Source organism: Maylandia zebra, linkage group LG18 (genome assembly GCF_041146795.1).
Source record: "Maylandia zebra isolate NMK-2024a linkage group LG18, Mzebra_GT3a, whole genome shotgun sequence".
Classification (NCBI taxonomy): Eukaryota; Metazoa; Chordata; class Actinopteri; order Cichliformes; family Cichlidae; genus Maylandia; species Maylandia zebra.
In genome coordinates, this window is record NC_135184.1 from 21085231 (window position 1) to 21103997 (window position 18767).

The 18767-nt window shown below is 40.5% G+C and overlaps 3 protein-coding genes across 4 annotated transcripts; 1 reads left to right on the forward strand and 2 right to left on the reverse strand.

Annotated features, from left to right (window-relative positions):
- capn10 (calpain 10) lies at window positions 1-6369 on the reverse strand. 2 transcript variants are annotated; one of them, XM_004542564.4, is made up of 13 exons: window positions 6063-6369; window positions 5636-5809; window positions 5202-5333; window positions 4879-5075; window positions 4549-4778; window positions 4330-4471; window positions 3099-3265; window positions 2749-3005; window positions 2471-2673; window positions 2133-2388; window positions 1756-1949; window positions 1624-1669; window positions 1-1082 (listed from the first exon to the last, which is right to left on the reverse strand). In XM_004542564.4, the coding sequence occupies exons 2-13, from the start codon at window positions 5777-5779 to the stop codon at window positions 1053-1055; spliced, it is 1998 nt and encodes a 665-aa protein (XP_004542621.3). In that variant the 5' UTR covers window positions 5780-5809; window positions 6063-6369; the 3' UTR covers window positions 1-1052. The 2 variants fall into 2 exon arrangements, with proteins under 2 accessions (XP_004542621.3, XP_004542620.3); XM_004542563.4 differs by having other exon boundaries at window positions 5636-5806; window positions 6063-6368.
- Window positions 6370-7973: 1604 nt separating this feature from the next.
- ccl20a.4 (chemokine (C-C motif) ligand 20a, duplicate 4) lies at window positions 7974-8802 on the reverse strand. Its single transcript, XM_004542562.3, has 4 exons — window positions 8657-8802; window positions 8442-8547; window positions 8261-8341; window positions 7974-8133 (listed from the first exon to the last, which is right to left on the reverse strand). Exons 1-4 carry the CDS (start codon window positions 8721-8723, stop codon window positions 8124-8126), a joined length of 264 nt encoding a protein of 87 aa, XP_004542619.1. The 5' UTR covers window positions 8724-8802; the 3' UTR covers window positions 7974-8123.
- A 5636-nt stretch (window positions 8803-14438) lies between these two features.
- Window positions 14439-15626, forward strand: ccl20a.3 (chemokine (C-C motif) ligand 20a, duplicate 3). The gene is made up of 4 exons (XM_004542561.3): window positions 14439-14792; window positions 14885-14993; window positions 15088-15162; window positions 15250-15626. Exons 1-4 carry the CDS (start codon window positions 14723-14725, stop codon window positions 15287-15289), a joined length of 294 nt encoding a protein of 97 aa, XP_004542618.1. The 5' UTR covers window positions 14439-14722; the 3' UTR covers window positions 15290-15626.
- The last annotated feature ends 3141 nt before the right edge of the window (window positions 15627-18767 follow it).

Consider the following 18767-nt stretch of genomic DNA (forward strand, 5'->3'; position numbering starts at 1 on the left):
TGAAGCAAAAGTCCCAATAATTTTATTTTATTCTCCACATTTCAGAACTTTAAGATATAATAAATGCACATTAGTACCACTGTGATCTGTTAATTGTAGTTTTTCAGAGTCTGATGACTCTGTTGAATAAACAGAAACCCTGTGTCTTCAGCGCAGATGTATGTGCAGGCCGACACACACTGTCACACAAGAACAGCCTCAGAACAACACGGGTGGCTTAATCACAGCAATTGAATTCCTCTGATACGCTGCAACCCTCGTTTCATCGCTTTCCATTCCTCTGCTTGTAATCTGTTCTCGCGGCACCTTCAAACAGTAGCTGTGCTCAGGTCCAAGCAGAGCTGTGGACCAAGTTTTGAAGAGGGGCGGGGGAGGCAAAAAAAATCAAAAACAAAGGGAGCTGGAGGGTGAGGATGGAGTTGGGACTTCTTTTGGTCCAAATCGGTTCAGGCATTATTATGGAAGCTTAGTGGCTACAAGACCATGAAAACCCCTGTGTTTGTGTATTGGAAACAAACAATTAAAGCCAGATAAAAAGCAGAGTGTTTGGGGGTGAGGGACAGCAGGAAAGCTCCGGGGTGGTATATCACGGTGTGGTGTGGTTCGGTTGGCGCTGCTTCTGCAGACCATCCCCTCGCCCCCTGTGCCTCCACGAGGACCTTCATGAGAGGGCCCTTTGTTCTGGGCCGGCAGGCGCACCAGTGAGTGAATGAGCAAGAGCAGCGGCGGCCTTCTTCAGTGGCGGCTGTTTGTTTACACCAGCCAGTCCCGTCATACTTCATTAGCAGCCCAGCCCACCGACAACCTCTGATGTCCTAATCGCCGACAAGCATGTAGCTGCCCATCAACCCAGAGCCTTGGCGGTTCAGGATAAAGGCTTTTTTTTGGGATTCCCACTAAGCCTGCTTGCCTTCTCATCCACAGGGAGCGTGTACATGTATGCTCACACAAACACACACGCGATATCTGTGGCCTGGCTGGTTCTTTCATCACGGGCCAAGAGGCAAATGGAGGTAAGTCGATGTTAGTGGAGCAGCAACGGTCCCAGAGATCTAGCTCTGCATCACAGAGACGTGAGAAACCTGCCGTCCAGACAGAGGCAGACAAGACAGAGGGATTATTGAGTGCTGCCATCTTCTGACCACAATCATTAAACAGTTAACTACGCATTAAGTCACGCAAATATGCGGCATGCTAACAAGTCGTAATTGTACTAGCGTGTGTTCCAGTGCGAGTTGTCAGGCCTTCATAATTGGCACAAACACTTACCTGAACATCGGGACAAATGATTAGAATTTGGTGGTTAAAGGTCACCCTTATTTTACAAAAAGCTTACATTGCAAGAATTCATGTCAATTCTAAGAAAATTATCACAAAAGTCTAATAGGAAAAAATGGAGAAGTAATGACATCAAACAATTAAAATAGTCAAAGGTCAACATCGCCGTGATGTCATAATGTTCGTCGGTAACTACATTTCTGGCCATTATTCAAGTTCATAACACAGAAAAGGATGGAGAGGATTGGGACAATATTGCACATTCACCCAGACACTAAATCCTTTGGTTCCACCTAATGAATTCCTCGTGTTACATAATACAATGCATAATTCAAATTCACTAACCTCCTGAACGGCTTTCCCGAGCCTTTCCTGGCTTTTCACTACTTTCCTGAAAGACACACACAGATCCACCATCATTAGCGACAAGAACTTGCTACCTATTAAAAAAAACGTCTGCTTGATGACAGAGCTAACCTTTGTATTCTGCGAGCGAGGCTCAGAGTGAAGCCTGCAGAGCAGTCGGGCTGATAAGTGGACGGCACTATGGAGTAAGCCCCCGGAGGAAGTGAACAGGCCAGACTGACGTCCTGCGTGTAACAGTGAGGGACACAGCTGGCCACAGGATCCTCATCCCTGGATATCATCTGCTCAGATTGTCCTTCTACTACCTAGTTATGTTGTTAAAAGCAGATATTTCGACTTAAAGCAGTACCGGATAAAGAGAAGCAAAATAATGTTAAGCTATTCAGAGGCGATGTGAACTCTATCCTAGTGTATAGACTGAACTGCAGAAGGACGGATGTCACATAATCTAAGCTAACACTAATGCTCTGACTTTGTATTTTACTGACCTTATAAATGTGGAAGCCAATAGGGTGCAGATCCGTATCAGGCCGGCTCTGGTGCAGGGTAACCCTGACGTTAACTCCTGATGTCACTGCTGGATCATCAGAAACTGTAAAAGGGAAGACGGGGTTCTGCCAGTGAGACAGGAAGTTCCTGCTTCCTCCGGCTGTCTTTCCCTCAACCCACGAGCCGTGGAAGTAGCTGGTCTCCCACTCACTGTCTGCTGTTAAAGGCAGTGGGGGTGCTGGGCTTTTCATGGCACTGAGGATGAGATTAATTGTTTTAATGGCGCAAATAAAATCAGAAACATTAAATAACTTCGTGAAAAACTTAATAATTTTACCTGAGGGAGATGGAAGAGAAGGAAAAGACCCTGATGAGAAAGCGGGCCTCGGCTCCTGGCTGGTAGGTGCTGGGGATGAGAAGGTAGAATCCGGGCTCCAGCTGCCCGTGGAGAACCACCTCTCTCTCGTAGGTATGGCAGTGAGTAGAAGCGCGAGGAGGTCTGTTCAACATCCGGCTCAGATTGAAACGCTTCTTTTCCACCTAGTGCAAACATACTTTCAGTAAAGCGATGGAAAGCCACACGAGTGCATGTCAACACTAAATGAGAGAACAAACCTTCCACAAGTGCAGCGCGATGGCCTGGTAATGCTGGTGCTTTGTATTGTTGCTGTCCTCGACTGGGGTTTGTGCATATTTCTCTGTGTTTCTCCATTTCCGGCACTGCAACAGAGACACCACCACCTCTCCTCTTTCGCACACTTTAAGCCAAAACTTGGGGTTGCTGCCGTAGCTGCCACAGTTTCGGCTACCGCCAGCAGAGTGCCCTTTTACCCAGCGACCAGCCAGCTGATGACTGTGTGTCAGCAGGTTTCCTGCCGGAGCAGAGAGGCATCAGGTTAAAACAAGGGCACCAAGAAAGTAACATCTGAAACAACAAAAACCTCTTTAACAAAATAAGGCAACACCAGTATAAATGCTCTTCAAGTGTCCTTCCTCACTGATGGGATAGCCCACTGTGACGTCATCAAACTGGGACATAAATTCAGCCTCGTCCAACCAGAATTCACCCTCTGCCACCCTGGCTTGTAGCTCCGAAGCACAATCAGGGGCAACAGAATCCCAACCTGCACCTCTGCAGAGAGAGAGGCAAAGAAACATCTGGATTTTCCCACATTTACAAATTTGTTGATGTAGGTGTGAATTCCAGAAATGCACTCCAAATTCCGTATAATAACTGTGACTTTAGTGAGATAAAATCACAACTTCAGACAGACATCAGTTACACCTAATGGCTGCGACTAAAGTCTGAAATCTTAAAGCCAGTGCTGTCAAATCTAATGAATCACTTTATAAATTGAGTAACCTTTGAGTAGAGCCCGGCCAATTTATTTATTGACAGGTTGATATGAGCTAGTTGCCAATCTATCAACCAAAACTAAAAGATATAGAAGATGCGCTGCTGTGTTGATGTTGCACAGTTTGTCCTCTGCAACTTCCCTGTTGGGAACACTCCAAACACAATAAAGCAGCTGATCCAAGCAGAGTCGGACATAAATGAGTAAAGAAATAACTAAACACGAAAAAAACAACAACATTGGTTTATATATTGGAATATCTGACTTTTAAATCACCAAATATCAGCAGAACTCTACCTTTAAGAGCTGTCACCAGAACCTAACTATGTGAATATGCTCCTGTGTGGCTGTGGATCTGTAGAGTGATGGCATCAACTAGTAGCTAACAGATCAGCTGTCTTGTTTTGCTTTCTTTTTTGTGAATGATTTAACTTTAAAAATTTAAATCAATGTCCAAATACACAGTTTTTGGAACAATCTGACAATAATGAATTACAGTAGTCCAGCCTAGAAGTACTGAATGTGTGAACTAGACATATCACACAAATTCAAGATAGTGCTCCTTCATTTGTTTAATATGGACACTACAGGACATTTCCTGATCAAAAATGACCATGAGATTCATCACAGTGTTACTGGAGGCCAAGGTACTGCTATTGAGAATATTAGGTAAATAAAAGGTAAATGGACTGGTTCTTGTATAGTACTTTTCTGAGCACTCAAAAAGCTTTAATCTTAAGAACATTTGTAATCTGTAATTTGAAGCATCTGGTTTAACAACTTTCAACTCCACACATCTGGGTGTCAGATATACTCCACAATAGACAAGTCTGACACACACCTCCATACCCAGGCTCCTCCCCAGTAGCGTCTTCCCCAAGGATTTCTGATCCTTAGCAGCCGTACTTCACCCCCTGACACCTTCTTCACATCCAGCCACTCCATGACAGTCAGAGCGTGGTACTGATCCAGCTCAGTGAGTCCTGAAATAGAGAAGGCCAGCAAGTGATGTGGCACAGCATCACTCACTGTATTATCTGTGAGCAGACACTTTTCTGACCTCCGGGCGTGCTGTGAGTGGAGAAGCTGAGCGCACAGTCATCCTTCACAGGGTCCAGAAGGTTCAGGTCCAGCCTTCTCTTTCTGACTTGGTCACTGTCCTGTGCTGTTTGCTGCTCCTCCTCCGAGCCAAAGTCACCCAGGCTCCATCGCTCAGCTAGACCACCTGTCAAGTCCACCAGGGCCTCGGACACCTGACCTGCCCACAGTCGCTCGTATGAACCACGAAGCCTGCAGAAGATGAAAGGGAAAGGAAAGGGGGGTTTCAAACTTTTCCTCATGATTAGGTCTTGTTTGAAAAATACATGTTAATCTCAAGGAATCAACTGACTTGGCATAGGCCTTCTCCAACAGGGCAACCCAAAAGGCAGTGGGGGAGTGGCAGCGTGAGAAGCAAAGAGATGAATTAATGCAGGGCAGGCGGTCGTCAATGGTCACCTCTGTCCAGTGTCCCTGCTGCCAAAAGCAAAAATGAAAGCAGCCTCTGTACCTGCTGTCACCCCACTGTGGCTGATCTTCAGGCAGAACCTACACAGGATCCAACGACAATGCGAGTGACAACAGGAAACACACGATGAACATTCTCCACATTTAGAACAAAACCAGTGCTGGGGCTCACAAAATCAAACTGATGAGACAACCAGCCTGTGTTACCTTGTTTAAAAGCTGTTTGTTCTTGAGCAGGAAGGTGCACGCACAGAGGAACCAGCAGTCTCCTAACAGGCCTTGCTTTGCATGCCCCAGGCTGATGCTGCTTGGGAAGAGAGCTGGTGACGGGCAGATCTCCTTGACATGTGAAATGGAAATAATAATTGGGACTGAGACAGTGATATGGCTGGAAACAGCAGAGCAGGTTAATTTAATTGCACATATTTATTTTTGTGAGATACAGAGCAGTAACTTTGAGAGTCCTTCATAATCAGGTCAACCACCAGAAAAAGGAAATCCCCTCATCTTGTGAGGCGGCACAAGCTAATAGGCCACAAATGTCAAGCCCTATGTGGCAGGATCTTATCAATAACAACACCCGATCAATGGAAAGATAACCAATAAGGAATTTTCTGGGCATTTCCACTAGACAGGCTTACTTGGGGCCGTAGCCAGGTGATGTCTCCCTGCAGTCTGGCCAGAGGCGTGGAGCTGCCAGAGAACAGGGAGGCGTCCACACAGCGGAAGTCCGGGTCCTCATACAGAGCTGGACCTCCGCACTCGTCCCTGCCCTCTTCTTTCATGGCTCCTGCTGCTTTCAGCCTGGAAACCTGCTGGACCAAAGGCCACCTTCACTGCATGTACCTACATATAACACTTGCATTACACCTTAACTACATTATGCATTCGTGAAGTCTGCACGGATCTGAGAGGAAGCTGCCGTTACAGAGCATCACTGACTTTTACGGCATATTCACCTTCACGTTTTAGCTTTCACTCACTCAATACCAATGACATACTAACATGAATATACAAAGAGATGTTGGAAACATAATGTCAGAAACAGCATGTGTGTATTTATCTTACCTTGCTCCTCTTTTAAGCTCATTTCGCCACGTAGCTGTCATTGTGTATAATAGCATCGTTAGCTCGAGCTAGCTTGCACAGCACAGACACACACAGCAGGTACGCTAGCATCTCCATATCGCTTCATCTTATCGTGGTTTCAAATCCATAACCACAGCGGTTTTCTCTCAGTGTGACATATTTAGCGATGAGTAAAAGTTATATCGACAGCAGACATAGCGTGATGGTGAAAATAAAACAGACACGGGGTCTTCCGGTGATGCAGTGAATCCTTCCTGTGCTGCGGCCACTGCCGCCCACTGCTGGAATCTCTGAACTGCAGGAACACCGTGTTTCAGATTCCATGGATACATCCAGCTTAAAGCGGGGGAAAAACTCTAAAAGTGTAGAATGTTTTTGTTGAGATTTACCATAATACATTATGAATTAGGTAAAGGTTTTACCAAGTGATTACAGAAAAAATTATATAATTATTTTTTGCTGTCATTGAGGGAAATAATGTAAATAATAGTTTATTCTCTGCAAAGCGGCCAGAATTGTGGCTCCCAGTGACTGGCTGTGTGCTATGTGACATTCAGTCAGTCTCAAACCTCCTTTCCTCAGCCACAACACTGAAGATGGGTCATTCCAGCATGACAGCAACCCAAACATACCACCAAGAAAACAAAGGAAAAAAGCACATGGAGGTCATGGACTGGGATGGCAACTCTCCAGATCTCAGTCCTGCAGAAAATCTGTGCAGGGTGCTGAAGTTTTGTGAGACAACCAAGAAATCTAAAGGGTTTATGTAAGGAGGAGTGAGCCAAAATCCCTCCTGAGATGTGTGCAAACCTGGTGACTGACTACGAGAGAAACGTCTTGCCAACAAGGGTTTCTCCACCAAATACTAAATCGTGTTTTGCTTAGGGATCAAATACTTCTTTGACTCAGCAGCGTACAAATATTTTTATAACTTTTATTTGTTTGGTTGTTTTTCGATTTTTGGTTGATATTCTGTCGCACTCTGTTAAACTGAAACTACCATTAAAATTACACTGTTCGTTTTCTGTAAGTGCTCAAACTTATAAAATCAGCAGGAGCTCAAATAATTATTTCCCTCACTGTAAATGTAGAAGTAGTAAATGCAGAATACCACCTTCTCTGTGTAAATTGATGATTTTGTAGAAATCTGTAGGTTATGAATTTGCCTTTTTTTTTAATCTGATGGGGATCTGCAGTGTGTGGACTGTGTGGGTGCTGTAATAAATTTCTTCATTTCTTTTTTTAGTTTGAGTGCCTGGCTGTGGGCATGCAGGACGTGCCACACTCCTAGGAAGGAGAAAGACACCTACTTGTGGTTGTCTGTCTGTCTCACGTCACTCATTAGTCATTTTACATTTTTGTTTTACCTTCATACACAGTTCATGAGGACATCTGGCATCATTTTTGTCTATACTAGTCATCCTGCACCCCTTTGTGACCAAACCTTTGGCTTTCTTTAACATTTGTTTGAAATGCGGTCCTTTTGTACTTTACACTTTGGTTGTATTATGCATCTTTATTGTGTCTCTTGTAATTAGTTTTTGCTGTATTTATATCTATTGTTGCTTTTAGTATCGTCCTACTTCCACATTTTTATTCTTTTAAGTCTCTGTCTTACTTCTATCTCATAAATTGAAATTCTTGTTTATGTTTACTCCATTACTGTACTCAAGTGCTTTTTAAAAAAGTTAGTTTCTCACTTTTAACCTTTTACTGTTTTCTGATACTCCCTTCTGTTTGTAAAATGGATTTCTTTTCTTTTCTGTAAACGCGTACTCATGCTGTGTCAGTCAGCTTTACTGCTAAATAGTGATGCAGAATAGTGATGTTTTTTCATGAGGTCAATAAAAAGCAACGGATGCAATTATTGATATATTTTTTAAAAAAAATATACTGTATTTATTAGCTTTGAATCATGTTATACAAATGAAGTATAAACAATATAAAAAACAACATAAAATATAAAATACAATACTATTTAACTTTTACAGAACTAGTCTGTAAACTGATGCACTCAAGTGAGCTCCGTGAATGTTGTCCTCAGTGTTTTCTGTTTAAAAAGAAAAAAAAAGAGGAAAGGATTAGAAATCAGAAACACAAGAATAATCTTGAAACAGGTTTTTTTTTTCTTCTTCTTGTGTTTGATAGCTACTGATAGGGTAAGGAATTGATCTTACCGTGGCAGTAACTGAATAGCAATTTTCACCCACTCGTCTTCAGGATTGGCACAGATATGTCTGTTTTTCACAGTCTTGAAACTGATGTTTAAAAAAAGTTCAGACATTAGTATCACAGCAGAGCTGGCAGTCAGTGTGGATTATGTGTTTTAGATGCAGTTACGATATTTTCCCCACTTACATTATTGCCTTGAGTTTGCAGTTGTCATCTTGGACTGTGTAGCTTTTCAGCCTTTTTACTGAGACAGGGTTTTGCTGGTACCGTGTGCAGCAATATTTATTGGAACCTTTGAAGGAAAGAATGAGACATTTCAGTGAAAACAGCATTTTACATGACAATATGACAAAAAACATTATAATAACGTCTCAGTGAATAATCGCTGAAGCCATACTCACTGCTTTCATCCAGTGCCACCAGCAGCAACACCAGCAGTACGGAGACACGCACGGCGAACTTTGCCATCCTCAGTAAATCAGCAGTGAATCAGTTTTCTGATCAGGATTCCCAGGGAGTCAGTGATGAAATGATTGTAACCGGCTGTGGCAGAGAAGTTTAAATACTGTGTGAGATGGAAATGTCCCACGAGAGGTCAGGGAGGTGGAAAACCCTGTCTGAGTCAAACGGGAAATGTGACTCGTCTTTTTTTCAACCACCGAAACCCCCTCCTCTGTGTACATTATGCAAAAATAATATGAACATGTAACATCTTTTAAAAGTTGCTATGTAATAATAATTAGCATATGTTTGCATAGCTGGACTGGTGATTTTTCATTTTTATGGGCCAATGGTTTGTTTTGTTTTGTTTTTCGTTTTTTTCCCGTAACGGTATAAACAATGAAAGGTGGTGGATTGGCCAGATGCTGGGAGATGTGTAAAAATAACTCAGTTGTTTGGTGGTGGCATCGCGGAGCTTCCACAGATTCAGTAACATTAGCAAGTGGTGGAGGTCAGCAGGTGCAACACACTGGCAGGTGGATGAGGGAAAGGCAGGAGGAGCAGAGACCCGAGGCGGTGAACTGATCTTCAGGTAAGAAGTTATGACCTGCAGTCTATCTGGCTCAGATATAAACCAAGTTTAGGTGGAGTTTATTTTCGTTATGCTGACTTTTTACAGTCAGTTACAATAAGTAGTACTGCCTACTAGCTAGCATGGCGGAGTTTATATACAGCTGGGCGGGTGCTGTGATGTTAATGATGTTGAACTTGTTTTATCTTATTTTATTTATAAAGGTTAGTTATTAGAGTTATCAAACGTCCCGTAAAAAACGGAATCCTCTCGTATTCAGAGAAAATATTATGCGTTTGGTGTTGAGCTGAAAAGGAGCACAATTTGTCCCGGACTTCAGCTACAATGAAAAAGACACAAAGCTGGATTTATTCTGTGTCTTTGCTGCACAGCTGCATCTTCTTCTCTCATTCTCCCCCCTCTCTCTCCTGTTTCTACTTCAATCATGAACCTGATCAATGATCAGCTGATCGGCTTTTCTCTCTTGTTTGTTTATCGCCCACTTTGCGCCAGAAAGAGGAAACCGGCAGACGCTAAACAACAGCAGCACGTTTAAGCTTGATCAGCTGTTGTTAGAATTTATTTAATATTAATTTCTAGTGATATCGGTTTGGTTATCTGGTGAGAGGGAAACATGAAGGTGAAACCAGGAGATGTCCTTACTGAATCATCAGAGCTGAACAGGTGATGGAGAAACAGGTTTACCTTTTAGGTGACATGAATGAGTTGAAGGGAAGTTATGAACTGTTTCTGAGAGACAAATAACACCAGGATCCTTTTCTAAGATAAGATAAGACTTTATTGATCCCACAACGGGGAAATTTTTGAGTCACCTCAGCTCAGGTACAGATATCAGAAGGAAATACAAAAATACAAATAAGTACAATCGATGAAAAAAAGTGAGATAATACACTATATACAATGGTAGCACACACAGTATGTGATTATGGATATGGTTGGAAATATGGAAGACATAAACTATATAGCTTGATGTAGCTATTGTACCACTACTATCCCTATTTGTAGACATGTACACACACATATGTACACACTAAATATACATATGTATACATATACATACATATATACCTGCACATGTCCATACACATGGAAGGTCCATTATGCATGAAGTGGTGACCGTGGATGTTCACAGTGTCCTGTGACTTATGACATCGTGATTGAGGAGTTATAGAGTCTAACTGCTGTTGGGATGAATGATCTGCGAAAGCGCTCCTCCTCACATACTCATGCAGTGGGTGATGTGGGTTGTTCATGATGGATGTCAGCTTTACTAACATCTTCCCCTCACCAACCACCTCCACAGACTCCAGGGGACATCCCAGCACGGAGCTAGACCTCCGCACCAGTTTGTCAATCCTGTTCCTGTCCCTGTCCGTGCATCCACTCCCCCAGCAGGCCACTGCATAGAAAAGGGCAGATGCTACCACAGTGTCATAGAATGTCCCTAACAGAGTCCTGCAGACTCCGAAGGACCTCAGTCTCCTCAGCAGGTGGAGTCGACTCTGGCCCTTCTTATACAGGACGTCTGTATTTGTAGTCCAGTCCAGTTTATTGTTGAGGTGAACACCCAGGTACTTATAAGAGTCCACTATCTCAATGTCTTTCCCTTGGATGTTCACCGGTGTTGTAGGGGGTGACTTCCTCCTGAAGTCTATGATCATCTCCTTTGTCATGCTGGCGTTGATTTGGAGTACATTGGTCTCACACCAGCCAACAAAGTCACTGATGACCCCCCTGTATTCCTGATCATTCCCGTCTGATACGCATCCAATGATGGCTGTATCATCTTTTTATGTAGCTGACAACTGGTAACTGTACAGGGGTGGATCTAGCAAAGTTTTGCCTGGGGCCCAGGTAGGGCATTAACAGGGAGAGGTGTGCACAAGGAAATACTTTTCTTTCTTTTTCTCATTTAAAATGTCTCGCTTTTACCAAATAATTATCTGAATCTTACAACAAACGTTTTCATCTGATGTAAAATGTATAGAAATCCATTATTGTACATAGCATTTTTTTTAGGGTCCCATCATAATTTCTTCAGAAGTAGCTAAGTACTGTATATGATGCCAGTATTTTCCCACATTTTCTAGATACTGTATCAGTACTGTGTGTAAAATGCCATCAAAAAGTCAATTAAGTTTTATTCTTTCTCACCTGTCTTTTTATCTCCTCTCACTTTTTAAAGGTTGCCATGTTAGAAAAAATATTTTGCCCTGCCATGCTGTTTATTGATGTGGCAAATGAATGGTTTATGAAAATATATCTAAATCTGTCATCAGTAATCAGTAATGATCATGTCTCACCTCTAGTCTTCTCTGTCTTAATTTCAGGTTTTCACCATGTGTTGTAGACAGTTCAGGAGGTTAACACCAAGCAGTCTACTTTCGGGTACTGTTTAGAATACCAGAATAGGGAGGATGGTGTAGGTTTAAGTTTATTAGACTGATGCATATATACCAACAAGACACTGTACATCACTGTGACAACAGCGTTTGTTTTCATTCAAAGGCTTTATGGTTTTTCCTATAATACCTGGTGGGCCGGTCTCTAGTCAAAATGCCCGGGTCGATTTTTTGTCCCAGTCCAGCCCTGTATGTTTGTTATTCAACTTGTGTTAAAACATTTAATCACGTAGCCAGAACTGTATGTTGTACTCCACTACTGCATGGTACAAAAGTCCCCTCCTCCATCCCCATTTTCTTGGAGTTTGGCGAGGTCACTGAGGCAGTTAGACATCTCTTTGGTAGCAGGACCCTTGGGGTGGACATGGTTTGCCTTGAGTTCCTGAAGGCTCTGGATACTGTAGGGCCGTTAGTTGATACACCTCTGCAACATCGCATAGAGATCTGGGGCGGTGCCTCTGGATTGGCAGACTGGATTGGTTCTCATCTTTAAGAAGGGGGACTAGAAGGTATGCTCAAAATACAGAGGGGTCACACTCCACGGTTTCCCTGGGAAGGTCTATGCCAGGGTACTGAAAAAGAAAGTGACTCTGTGGTTGAACTTCAGATACAGGAGGAACAATGCAGGTTTCGTCCTGGTCGTGCAACAGTGGACCAACTCTTTATCCTACCAAAGATATTTGAAGGTGCGTGGGAGTTTTGCCCAACCAGACTACATGTGGTTCGGTTTGTGTGTGCTTCGGTGGTATGTGGTGTGTGGCCCTTTGCTACAAACCATTCACTCCCTATGCAACTGTTGAAGAGGCCGAAGATCATTCCTGATCTCAATTTTTTTTTTTTTGCAGAGGATGTGATTCGGTTGGCTTTGTAATGTAACAATGCAATACAACCCCCCCCCCCCCCCCCCCAAAAAAAAAAATAATAATAATGCTGCAAATTTTAGAAGATGTTCTGTCATAATATTTCTAAAGTAATTTTGCTAGTCTACTGTACAATATCCAGCTAGGTCATCACTGTAAATAAGTTAAATCTAATCGAGAAGATGGAGCATGATGTACTAAACATCCTGTTGATGTTACTGCTAGACGGATAACATCAGAAGCCCATGTGCACAAGACATGGGCTTCTATCTGTAAGTATAACCGCAAGCTGTTTTCATCTTAGCTGTTGACCTTCACTGAAAGTTCTCAGTGCTTGTTTTCTAATTTCAAAGTCTTTACTGTTGATGTATTGCCATGTCTTACTCGAATATGGTTAGAAAGCAAACAATGTCATTAGTTACACTTGATCATCTCCTGCTGTGACAGACACCGCACTGTTCTCTTTTGTAGTACCGGTTTGGATCCACTTTTGCATTCAGAAGTGCGTTAATTTGTCATGGAATGGATTCAACAAGATACAGTGCTAGCTGTACAGTTTAATAATAAAGCAAAGTCCCATTCTGTATAATTCTGTATGGCTGTCACATTTCTGTATTTTCTGTTTAATTAAACAGTTTATCTTATCTCATCTCATCTTATGTAATGTTATGTTATGTTATCTCTTCTCATCTCAGTCTCATCTCTTCTTATCTTATGTTGTCTCATCTCAGCTCATCTTATCTTATTCGAGGGACTCTTTCATCTGGGGAACAGGAGGGACATTTACACTGACAGCAAACTCTCTCACCGAATTTTGTTGAATTAAGATGGTCTTGAAAAATCAAAAATATATTTACTTTTCTGTATTTTCTGTTTAAATGAGTTTGTTTTATTGATTTTTATTTCAGTTTCCCCATCCATTTTCTATTGTGATATCACATTTATTTTATTGAATTTTAATAATATTATTTTTAATGTTTTGGCTTCTGTAAGTAACGCAGTAATCTCCTCTTTTGGGGGGTGATGAATATATCTTATCTAACGATATCATTATTGAGAATATTATAAGTAAAGTAAAAGCATTAGAAAGATAGATATATAGTTTTCAATGATGTTTGACTATGAGATTGCGAACTGCAGGAACTCGGTGATGTGGTTTTGTTGGAAACTTCATGATAAGCAATTACACTTACAATAAGTGCATCATGACCTATTTCAGTGCTCCAGATGCAAAGCTTTACCGTTGTTGCATGGGTCTTGGGTATAAAATAAGTTCCTCTGACCTAGAAAAGAACATCCAACCTCAAAGCAACCCACTTGTAGCGGCCCACGTGAAGTCAGAGCACGGAGGTCTTCAGTGAAGCTTTCATCCTCTTTAAACTCTTATCTCCACTTGTATCTAAATGTCACATACTTTATATCTATCTATAAATATATATATATAATTATTTTTATGTCTCTTTTAAGTTTATGTCAAGAGTCACAAAGAGGAATGACGCTTTATAAAACGTCCCATGTTGCACGGCTGGCTCTGTCTTATCAGGGTGTGTTGATGCAGGTCACACTGGTCACATGTCTAACATGTGTGACCTAATATGTCTCTTTTCAGTTTTCCTATAATTACAACTTCTAGTTTATATTTGGCCAACATATGACACAATGAGCACTGAATAATATAAAGAGCTTTTTCAAAAAGCTTCTGTATTTTGCTTTTATTTCAATTCAGTTCAGCGAGCAATACTTTTTAACCACACTCTTTTTTACGTGACAGTTTTAATAATTTTGTACTTTACAAATTTCTTTGTATAAATACAATATATAATATGATGCATAATTATTGTGCCCTACCCTAAATACAAGCAAAGTTGTAACAAGTTTAATTGATCGCTTATTTTATAGAAAGTACTTTTTAATTAGAAGGGGGTTTTTTTTCCTTGTAGTGGTTTTATGTAAGGTTTTACCATTTAAACGTTTCCACTCTTGGTTGGACAGAATTTTGGGTTCTATAAATAAAAAAAATTAGGGGGGTTTTCGTGACAGTCTAGCACCACTGATGTGGTCAGAGCTGAGGTATAAATGAAGCTCCTCAACAGTGCACCCCCTTTCACTCCACTTGAAGATAGGCGAGACAACTTTATCATCAGAATCACTGTTGTCAACTGAAACAAAGACATGGTGACAATCAAAGCCATGGCGATGGTGATCGCACTCACTATTTGTCTGACTGCGAACAGTTCTGACGGTATGTACTTGCTGCCTTTCTGTTTTTCATCTTTAATTTTAATTATTTATTACTATTATTTATTATTATATATTTTCTTTCCTTTTTCACAGGCTATCGTTACTGCTGTCGAAGATATATGACAGGCCGATTACGAGATCTTGAAATTAAGGGGTACTCAGTCCAGACTATTAAGGAGATGTGTCCCATTGATGCCATCATGTGAGCGTCACTAAAATCATTTTAAAGGTTAAAGACAGCTTCAATGATTACCGTGGGTGTATAAATATTTACATATTGCTTTGTTTTAATGCAGTTTCCACACAAAGAAGGGGAAAGCATGCGCCAATCCAGCTCTGAAGTGGGTGATGGACGCTGTTGATCGTTTAAGGTGAGATTTTTAGAAAGAAAATAATGAACAAATGTTCTGATTTGAAACAAACAGCAAGAGAAGTAACTCCATCTATCATCATTTTAGGAATAAAGCGCAGAAGATCCACCAGAACAACTCACTGTAGCAGAAATAGAGGATCGTCTGAGCTTTTTAAGGATGCCAGCTACAGCAGACTGTTTTCTATGTGAGCTCTGCAGCCTGCAGCCAGCAACCAGCAATGCATCACTGTTTTTAAATCCAGTTAACTCCAGCTTGAAGAGCCTGCTGTAAATGGCGAATGTGGTGTTCAGCAATGCATATCTCAGCTCAGTTGTAAGAGCTTGTATCATATTATGTCTTTATCGTCTTTGTAAATCTTATTTTTTGCTTTTATATGTTTATAAAATAATTTATAAAAAGAGTCATTTGTTTTATTAATGGTTTTGTAGTTTCATCTAATCATTCAAATAAAATGAGTACCTGTTCCAAGTCTAAAACAACTTGTTCTTGTGTGCTGTTTAATTTTTTATCGTTAGGCTGTGTACACCAGAAATAATTTTAACTTTGACTATATGTATATATATTTATTCAATCTCCTTTTTCCATCACACTTTGATTGCATCACTTTTTTGTATTTTTTCTATTTAATCAGCTGCTGTAACACAGTAGCTTCCCAACTTTTGTGATAAAGAAAGTATTTCTCATCATATTCTAATTACATTATCACAAACTGAGAATGCAGAATTCTAACTTATTGTAAATGCGGTGATTTAAATGTTTAAACAAGGCATCCACATTTTTTTGGCCACACGGCACCACAAATGGACATTTTTAAAGTAATTTACACAAATTTCCCATAGTCTAAGTCGATATAAAAGCACAGAATTCGATGGGCATTCATCCATCACGTCTCCGCCAAATAAAAAAAACAAACTTTCCTTGCTTGGAAGCAAGGTTCACTCAGAAAAAAGCAATCTACATGTAGCAGATATGAGATAAGGGCATATTACAGATGATATATTTTATTATGCTCTCTATTTATCATGATAGATATAATAAGAAATACATGGACTGACAGTCACACAGTCTCAAAAAATGGAAACAAAGTGCCAAAAAATCCCCAAACAAACAAAACCCCAAACTCTCTCTTATTGATATGCAGACAATGTTATTTCTGTTATTTCTGTATTTTTTAAAGTCTTATGATGCCATAGTCAAGCGTTTTACACATTCATCCAACAAGTAAAAGAGCAGACTGAGTCGAAAGCAGACACCGTTAATGTCGTTAGTATCACAGATCAAAACAAAAAGACCCGTTAAAAACACCTGCCGCAGTCCCCTATCAGTCAGAGGAAGCGGTACAATTAAATCGGTATCTCTCATTTTCTCCGCTTTGCTTTTCTCTCCACTGAAGAATCTGCTCACATCTATAATCCCACATTCTTTTTATCATTTTATGTCTCCTGATGGCCTGTTATCACAGAAACATGGCATGTTTTGAAGCCATAATTAAAATTTGGACACATCTGTTTATGTCGAGAGAGGCCATAAACAGAGGATTTTTTTATGCCAACTTAAGTTTGACTCGGGTCAGACCAACAAGTACTCTGGATTTGATCTTTTAGAACATGAGGAACGCTTCATAGGATGAACGTTGAGTAGAAATAGCCTTGAAAAAAATGGACTATTCACTTAAACTGAATTGCTCAAACATAATAACATCAGTGCTGTACAGTACAAACACACCAATATGATGATATACAGAACACAGAAATAGAAAAACAGTTAAAAACAGTTACACAGGAGATTTTCTGAACTTTACTGTAAAATTTGAACAATGCTGTCATTCTATAATCATACCAATGATTGCAAACGCTACCATTGTTTTGATCCAACAATGATCCAAGCAGTTCCTCTTTGTTTCACTGGGGAAAGTGGCAGGATTTTTTCATGATGTAGCTTCTTCTGCTCTGGGCTGAGCTGAAGTATTTATGAAGCTGCTTGATCAGCACATTACCAGCACAGCCTCACTGACTCAACCTGAAGAGCCACCAGATACAGTGAGATAGCTTCATCATCACTGCTGCCAACACAAACACAGAAGACATGCTGCCAATTAAAGCTGTGGTGGTGATCGCACTTACTGTTTGTCTGCCTGCAAGCACATTTGCTGGTATGTACTTGTCTTTGTTTCTTTTGTTTCTTTGTCTTTTCTCCCTTAATCACATACGCTTACACATCAGCATTGCCACTACTGGGATCTGGCAGATACAGATATTATATTTTACTCTTCCCAGCTTATCGTCACTGCTGTCGAAGGTACATGATAGGCAGGTTACAGGACTCCATCATCAAGGGGTACTCAGTCCAGACTGACACAGAGATGTGTCCCATCAATGCCATCATGTGAGCATCTTTAAAATTATTTTAACAAACTGCTTTAAAGATCAAAAAATACTTGAGACGAAATTAGTGTTTACTGTGGGTGTAAAAATATTTACATATTGCTTTATTTTAATGTAGTTTCCACACAAAGAAGGGGAAAGCATGCGCCAATCCAGCTCTGAAGTGGGTGATTGACGCTGTCGATCATATAAGGTGAGATTTTTTGAAGCAGAATAAAGAGCAAGTGTTCTGATTTTCTAATAAACAGCAAGAGAAGTAACTCCGTCTATCATCGTTTTAGGAATAAAGCACTGAAAATCCACCAGCACAGCTCACAGGGGCGGAAAAAGAAGACCATCTGAGCTTTTTACGCACACGGTGGATGCCAGCTAAAGAAACACTTCACTCTTTTATCTTCCACTGACGTCCGTCTCGTGGAACCTGCTGCAAATGACAAATATGTTGTTAAACAACAGCAATATCAGCTCAGTTTTAAAAGCTTGTGTAATATTTTAATTTTATATTCTTTGTAAATGTAAGATAGGATTTTATAGTTTCATATAAATGTTGAAATAAAACGAGCACATGTGCCCGATCTGCTTGTGTGCTGTTGTTTTCTGTGGTGAAAACATCCAGCTTTGGAAGTTCTGTGCTGCTAATAGTTAAACAATGACAGGTGAGAGTCCTGTGACATGAGCAGGAGGAAGTCATGGGAGCTGAAGAAGGAACCGGTATTTCTGTTGACATGGTGTCATTAGCTACCACTTAATTATTAAAGTAACATTCATGTAATAATTAAGTAATACAGCAATAATGGTTTGAACTGCATAACATTAAATTGCAGTTTATTTAATTGGGTTATATGGGGTCATAAACTGGATGTAATAATGTCTGTGAAGCAATGCAAATCAGAAATATTATAATATATAGTGTAATATATTAATAAGAATATATAACTGCTAGGAATCAAATAGTGATAACTATGCATGTACATTTTTATATACTAAATTTAAAGTGGTAGTAACCTCATAATAATAAGGTAATACTGGTTGATGCTTTAATATATTAGAAAAGTTTTATTATATTATGACGATGAAATTAAACTTACCTTACATCCCCAGCATGTGTTTGAAGGTAACTGTGTAAATATTCTGTCAATTGCTGTCTTTTAAAAACACACCTGAGATAGTTTCTATGCAATAACCAGGAATCCGGGCTGCAGAATGCATAACTCCCTG

Bases quoted from the DNA above. Each gene is read 5' to 3' on its own strand.
- ccl20a.4 (XM_004542562.3), bottom strand. From the start codon at position 8,723: ATGGCAAAGTTCGCCGTGCGTGTCTCCGTACTGCTGGTGTTGCTGCTG. The intron at 8,548-8,656 runs GTGAGTATGGCT...TTTCCTTCAAAG, and splicing joins GGTGGCACTGGATGAAAGCA to GTTCCAATAAATATTGCTGC. The intron at 8,342-8,441 runs GTAAGTGGGGAA...TTTAAACATCAG, and splicing joins TGCAAACTCAAGGCAATAAT to TTTCAAGACTGTGAAAAACA.
- ccl20a.3 (XM_004542561.3), top strand. From the start codon at position 14,723: ATGGTGACAATCAAAGCCATGGCGATGGTGATCGCACTCACTATTTGT. The intron at 14,793-14,884 runs GTATGTACTTGC...CCTTTTTCACAG, and splicing joins GACTGCGAACAGTTCTGACG to GCTATCGTTACTGCTGTCGA. The intron at 14,994-15,087 runs GTGAGCGTCACT...GTTTTAATGCAG, and splicing joins TGTCCCATTGATGCCATCAT to TTTCCACACAAAGAAGGGGA.
- capn10 (XM_004542564.4), bottom strand. From the start codon at position 5,779: ATGAAAGAAGAGGGCAGGGACGAGTGCGGAGGTCCAGCTCTGTATGAG. The intron at 5,334-5,635 runs GTAAGCCTGTCT...TCACATGTCAAG, and splicing joins TCACCTGGCTACGGCCCCAA to GAGATCTGCCCGTCACCAGC. The intron at 1,083-1,623 runs GTTAGTGAATTT...TCTGGACGGCAG, and splicing joins TCGGGAAAGCCGTTCAGGAG to GTTTCTCACGTCTCTGTGAT.